General features: G+C 42.4%; 1 protein-coding gene across 1 annotated transcript; it reads left to right on the forward strand.

Moving 5' to 3' along the window:
- The first annotated feature begins 253 nt into the window (after positions 1 to 253).
- Positions 254 to 988, forward strand: LOC125840601 (uncharacterized). Its single transcript, XM_049519568.1, has one exon. The coding sequence runs from the start codon at positions 254 to 256 to the stop codon at positions 986 to 988; it is 735 nt and encodes a 244-aa protein (XP_049375525.1).
- Positions 989 to 6933: the final 5945 nt, after the last annotated feature.

Here is a 6933-nt window from a genome sequence, read left to right on the forward strand (position 1 = left end):
TGTGGGTACTACTAGCCCACAATTCATTAGGATGTGATGGATATGGTAAGGAGTTGTGATGTGTGCCAGCGGCAAGGAGCTATCTCTCGACAACATGAGTTACCCATGATACCTATTCTAGAGGTGGAATTTTTTGATGTATGGGGCATTGATTTCATGGTCCCATTTGTGAGTTCATATGGGCAGAAGTATATACTGGTTACAGTGGACTATGTGTCCAAATGGGTTGAGGTTGTTTCTTTACCTGAGAACAATGGAAAGAGTCTTGCTGTTTGGAACACCCAGAGCCATTATCAGTGATAGTGGTTCTCACTTCTGCAACAAGGTGTTCAGTGCACTTTTGACCAAGTATGGGGTAAAACAACACAAGGTTGCAACACCTTATCACCCACAGGCAAGTGGACAAGTAGAGGTTTCCAACAGGGAGATTAAAGCAACCATTGCCAATAAGACAAATTGGGCAAGGAAGCTAGATGTTGATCTATGGGCATATTGGACAGCTTTCAAGACGCCTATTGGTATGTCTCCATATCAATTGGTTTTTGTAAAGGCATGTCATTTGCCGGTTGAGCTTGAGCATAGAGCCCTGTGGGCGTTGAAGAAGTTAAACCTAAGTTGGAGCGAAACTGCAAACTTGAGGTTGGATCATATCAATGAGATGGATGAGTTCCGGTTGAAAGCCTATGAGAGGTCTGCACTGTATAAGGAGAGGATGAAGCTATATCATGACAAACACATTGAGAAAAGAAGCTTCACTCCTGGTGACTTGGTGTTACTCTTCAACTCTAGACTTCGTATGTTTCCAGGAAAGCTGAGGTCTAAATGGTTTGGACCTTTTAAGGTTACACAGGTTTTTCAATATGGTGCTATTGAGCTGGAAAATGATAAGGACGAGAGGTTCAAAGGTAATGGCCAGCGAATCAAGGCATATTTGGGTGTTCCAGAGGATGTGAAGGTTGTAGAGTACTGTAAAATTGACGAAGTCTGAGTAATCAAGTAACCTGCATCGCATCGTGACGTTAAATTATTCGTCGCTTGGGAGGCAACCCAAGATGCAATCGTACCAGGTATTTTCCCTTTTTCCTTATTTTTCGTTATTTTTATAGAGTCAATGTGTGTTGATATATGCAGGAGAGAATAGATGGGAAAGTGTAGAACCTGGGGGAGACTGCTCTTCACGGGCAGTTGCACGGACCATGGTGCCCTTCACGGGCAACTTCACGGTCCGTCAACTTGATGATCAACTTAAAGAAGCTACTAGAAATTGCACAAAAAAGGTTCATGGAAGGGTTCACGGTCCGTCAGAGCTTGTACGGACCATCTAGTCTCTCGTGAACCTCAGGTATGAATTAAAGTTTCCAAGTCGAGGTCATGGAATGGTTCACGGACCGTGATGCCCTTCACAGGCGACTTCACGGCCCGTCGTCTCCACAGGTTTGTGTTAGGTTCTAAGTTAAAGTCACAAACCATTTCACGGTCCACGTCACGGTCCGTCACCTTCTACCCAGTATTACCCGTATTCGACCCGACCCGTGCGTAACCCGTTTGGCAAGATAATATTATTCCAAAAGTGCCAAAAGTCAGGTTTCTTCCTATTATTCTCCTCTATAATGGCTATCTAAAGGTTAGAATTGATTTCCATTCATCAATCAATCCTAAGTTCATCTAATAATCGAAACCCTAAGCTCTCAGTCGATCAAGTGCTCAAATTACTTTCCCCCTTTCTGTGTGCGTGAAACACCCATTATTCCCAAGTAAGTCGATTCATAATGCTTGCAGTGTTCTATCGTGTCTAACACAAATTAGATTGAAGTCGAATTAATCAAGATTAGCATAATCTTGTGATGATTACCCTAAATTGATAGTGAACTGTTGTGGGTTAAGATGAATTTGGTGTGCTTTGCTTTGTCTGTGGGTATAATGCTTATAATAGGGTGAAATTATAATGTTCTAAATTGGTTGTGTTTCTGTGGTATTTAATTGAGTGTGTGAAAAAGGGTTGATGTGTAGATATGGGTCAGTTGTAAACCTGTGTAAAAATGGCAGTTGGTGCTGTAAAATCGTATTGTGGTCTATGTTGGGTAGAATGTGACTGAAATATTGATCAAGTGTAAGACCACAACAGGTTTTACGGACCGTCGAATATACCACAGGTCGTGAAACTTATCGTGGACCACACTTGAAGTCAACCCATCCCTCAAATAAAGTTCACGGACAGTATCACGGACCGTGGTGCACTCCACAGGTTGTGAAGTCATCCGTGAACATCCCTTAGTAAAACGTTATGTGGCTCCTTTTGCACACTAATTCTGTCTCAACTCCACAAGGGATTTCACGGTCCTTGGTACATACCACGGCCCGTACAAGCTCCCGTAAAGCATACTTGGTGTAATTTTTTTAAATTTTTTTGTACTTCAGTTTTGGTTCGTCTTTTGATTATGTGGCCCTTCCCAATGATAGATTGGGTGACGACATTTTTAAGGCAAGGCGTCACGATGAAATTACATAGGGGAAGTCTAAGTACCCGATAGTGTGTCATTTGACTATGTTGAATACTAATGAGTTTTGTATTTATCATGTACAATGGGTCCTCGAAGAAAGAACTCAATTAAACCTGTCTCCCGCCCCACTGCTTCTCAATCAGAGGGTCATGATGACTCCGATGCTAGTAATTCTGAGGTGCAAATAAATGTCACACCTGAAGATCACTTACCTCGAGCTACCAGATCAGAGACAAAGAGAGTTATTCTCCAGGACACTCCTCCCTAGTCTGAAGAGGGAGGAAGTAGTTCCGGTAACATTGCAGCGTCAGCTAGTAAATCTAATGATGGTTCAGGTAGCCAGTCTACTAATGACTCGGGGGGCAGTGCAGAATCTGAAAGTAGTTCTCAAGAAGAAGCAAACACCTCCCCACCTGCGGTGAATATAGAAGCTGAAATCGGAGTACAAGAGGAAGCGGCTACTATAAAGGATGATGAAGAGATCACCGATGATGATACTATGGTGATGTATGTGAACGCCCATGAACCTAACCCTGCACTGAGACCACAACTGATTGCCTGTTACCATTCCATGTGGACCGTGAACCGATCCGAAGAATTTTCCAACAATGGAATTGTGACCAAGACTGGCAGCTTCAAGAAGCAGGCAATTATGCCTGAGACTAGAGTGGTGGTAGCTGACATTCCCGGACATTTCAATTTAATCAGTTCAATTGGATGGACAATACACCTGGGGATTACTCTTACGCAGCCACACAGGTAAATTTTTCTGCGAACACAGAGACTACGAAGCATGGACAGAGAGATATTGCCATTTCATGGGGTCCACTCAATTCTATTGTAGTTCGGGGTAAATCAGTAGATATCTCTGAGGCGACTATTAATAGGATGTTGCATGGCCCCAAATACTCTGCACTGGCTTTAGTTGGCCTTCTCGAGGGAAAACATCATGAAGTCACTAGTGACACTACTATGGAGATTCAGAGTTCTCGTGAGATGATGTTGCGCTGGATTGCAAAACAAATTGCCATAGATGGGCAAGAATGCAGTTAGGGTCACCACGATGCCAACACTGATACCAAAAGCTTCGTTATCATTTCCAGTCAAGGTGTGGTGGGTTGTTGTGCATGCCCAATTGAGACCTACGGGAAATGGCAAGACCTTGTCTCCTTCTTTAGCATCTTTGGTAGCCTTCCTCATGGCTGGTTAACTAGTTAATGTGGGGCGGATCATAGCTACTGAGATGAGAAACAGAGCATTGAATGAGAAAGATAAGTTTCCATTTCCCTGTCTGATAGGGAAATTGTGTAGACAAGTGGATATTCCCCCAAACAAGCTCATCGACAGATGGCGTGACTCATTCAGACTCATCCAAGTTTCTAAAATCACGGATGTCGCAAACCATCTCTTTGGCGAGAAGTCTACAGCTGTGGGTACTCCAGTTGTTGTTCCACATGTCCCACTTGATATTCCACGCGTAGACAAAGGCCCAGAGCAGGGAGAGTCATCCCAGCCTTCCACAGAGGCACCACCACCACCAGCTTCTGCCTCCTAGGCTCCAGGTAATTTTGTTACTATTCCTATGCTCTTTCTTGAGAAATTGGTTGCAGATCAGCGCCAGACTAGGACATTGGTAGACCAGATTGTACTCTGGATGCCTTAGCTATTAGAGACCAAGGTGTTAGCTACGTAAAAAGAGATAAAAGATGAGGTGATAAAAGAGTTGGCTGTCTTAAAAGACAAATTGGATGGTTTGGAGAACCTTGTCCAAGATGGATTCCAGGCTGCCAGGTTAGTAGATACTAAAGAGTTCAAATCACAGCTAACCGAGATGAGAACTCAGATTGCTAAACTGGCTGAAAAGCCAGTACAGGTACCCACTCCGATATTACCAGAATCTTTAATGCAAATGCTAAATCAGGCACACTTCACTCAATCAATTGATGATCTTTGGGGAGAAATCCCCACGAGTAAGTCCGGCAAGATAAAACACAAAATTAGACAACTTGATGAGGAGACCCCTACTGACCCAGCCACAGAGGCAAGAAGGCATGAAAAGAGAGCTCGTAGAACATCAAAGAGGGAAGCTCGAGAAAAGGAAGCCCTTGAATAGCAAAAGCGAGATGCAGCCTTAGTTTGAGTTTCTGTTATTAGAGCACGTGCCTCGACAAATGAGGACCAACATGATCAAGTACCGAGTTCTGAGAGTGCACCCATAGATAAGAGAGCCAATGCTGATCCGACGACCTGCGTCTAGAGCGTTGTAGGTATGACCCCTCCTCATAGCCTTGTGTGTTGTATTGTTCTGTGTCGACTTTGAGGGCAAAGTCCCTTTCATTTGGGGAGGGGGTGGTGAGCAACCTGCCATAGCGGTTAGAAAAATGGAGGTTGTCTCTGTGTGTTACTGTTTTTGGGTGTTTTGTGTGTTGAGCTGTGCAACAGCTACTCTGTGAAAAATAAGGACCTAAATCTGAGTTTGACTATTAGGATCTTTAGATGACATCTTAGATACTGATATGTTGAACATGGCTAGTCTGACTAATTAATTGGTGAACCAAGAAATTGGATAGTGTAGTCATGTGTCATGTGTGTCTGAAATGTTTGCCTGAAGTCTAACTCTAGGAACAAAAACTAGAACTTGCCCAAGTAGTCTTGCTTGAATCTGAGAATAACCGGATAGGAAAGGATCAGTAAGCCATTTTTGTTAAACCAGTAAAAAGCCAAAAATAAAATAACCAAATGAAAAGCTTATCACTTGAACCCAATTTGAGCCTTAAATCAGTCTTTGTTATTACCCAACACATATCATATCCTTGGTTCTCCGAAGGTACGATGTTACAACTCAGGCCAAAAGCCTAAGTTGAGGGTGATTGCAATCTGAATCGAAAGAAAAAGGAAAAAGAAGGTTCAACCAGTGAGCTAAGTGCATATCAAAATTGCATATTAAAAAAATGAACAGAAAAAGAAGAAAAGAAAAGAAAAAGGAAATAATAGCTATTGGGTCGTGTTGAAATAAAGAAAAAGAGGGAATCGCTCAAAAAAGAGTTATGTGAAAACGAAACTTTGGAAAACCAAGGGACTAGTCACTCACGAAACCAAATATCCATTACCTATCCCCTGAGCCTATGTTACAAGCCAATAAAGTCCTACAGTGATCCTTTTCTGGGTGTTCGAAATATAGAGCGTAGAAAGTGAGGGCAAGCCTATGGTAGTTTGTTGTTAGTGTTAGAAGTTCTTTGAGAGTGTGAGCGTAGTACTCAGTCCCAACTATTATGAGCGAGGGACTTCTTTGGTGTGATGACACAATGGTTGCATTTGGAAGTAGATTGTGTGAGCTGATAATTCACAGGCATAAGCATGATTGACTTTGAGTAATGAGATGTCATGTATTGATCCTTATATGTTAGATTTAGGATTTTGGATACAATTGTTGTTTTAAAAGGCTGCTGCATGGTTTCAAAAGTGTCTGAACATTTTGAGGACTGAATGTGTTGTTGTATCATCACTTGAGGACAAGTAATGGTTCTAAGTTAAAGGTGTTGATGGGCCGCGAAATCGTGGCACATTTGATGCTTAATAACTATGAACTAATACTAGAATTAAGCAAAATTTTGTATTATTTGATGGGTTTGTTGAATGTGTAGGCAGAATCTGGTTTGTGTAGAAACTGGAAAAAGAAGCTGCAAAAATGATGATGATTCAAAGTAAAGTTCACGGCCAACTTCACAAACCATGACCTTCATTACGGTCTGTGGTTGAGCTCGTGAAAGTGAGGCAGTTTTGGGACTTGAGAAGATGAAGAGCATGAATAACCAAGTGAAGACCACAGAAGGTTTTACGGGCCATAGTCCTCACCACGGACCGTGGTACCTACCGTGAAGTTGAACCAGTATGAAAGCAAGGAAGAGTTGAAAGAATGTTGGAACCAAGTGAAAACCACGGACGCCATCACAGGTCGTGGTCCTCACTACGATCGTGGTGTAATCCGTAGTCCTTGTTCCAGTGGATAGCATTGAAGACTCAAAGTTTGGGAAAGTCCAAGTAAACACCACGGATGTCTTCACGAGCCGTGGCCCCTATGAATATCCATGGTCTCTTCCATGATGCAATTTCCAGTGACCAAGTTTGAAGACCCACTTTTGGGAAGCTCCAGGAGAAGACCATGGAGGGCTTCATGGACCGTGAAGCCATTGACGGGTCGTGGGAGTGGCCGTGAAAAGGCCCAACAAGTCAGTCCTAGTTCGATTAGGACTCATTTTAAACATTCTATTTTGAATTACTTTAGGTCATTTTTTAATATTATTCATTATCTGATGTTTTACGAAGAGTAAGATATTATTTTACACTTAGCTTTTGATTTTGGATTTTCTATTTGAATCTCAATTTGAAGCTCAGGTTTGGATTATCAGATTATCGAAGTGACTGTTGCACT

Source organism: Solanum verrucosum, unplaced genomic scaffold (genome assembly GCF_900185275.1).
Source record: "Solanum verrucosum unplaced genomic scaffold, falcon-dt-bn FXZP01000188.1, whole genome shotgun sequence".
Taxonomy (NCBI): domain Eukaryota; kingdom Viridiplantae; phylum Streptophyta; class Magnoliopsida; order Solanales; family Solanaceae; genus Solanum; species Solanum verrucosum.

Coding starts and splice junctions, on each gene's coding strand:
- LOC125840601 (XM_049519568.1), top strand. CDS start 254: ATGGAAAGAGTCTTGCTGTTTGGAACACCCAGAGCCATTATCAGTGAT.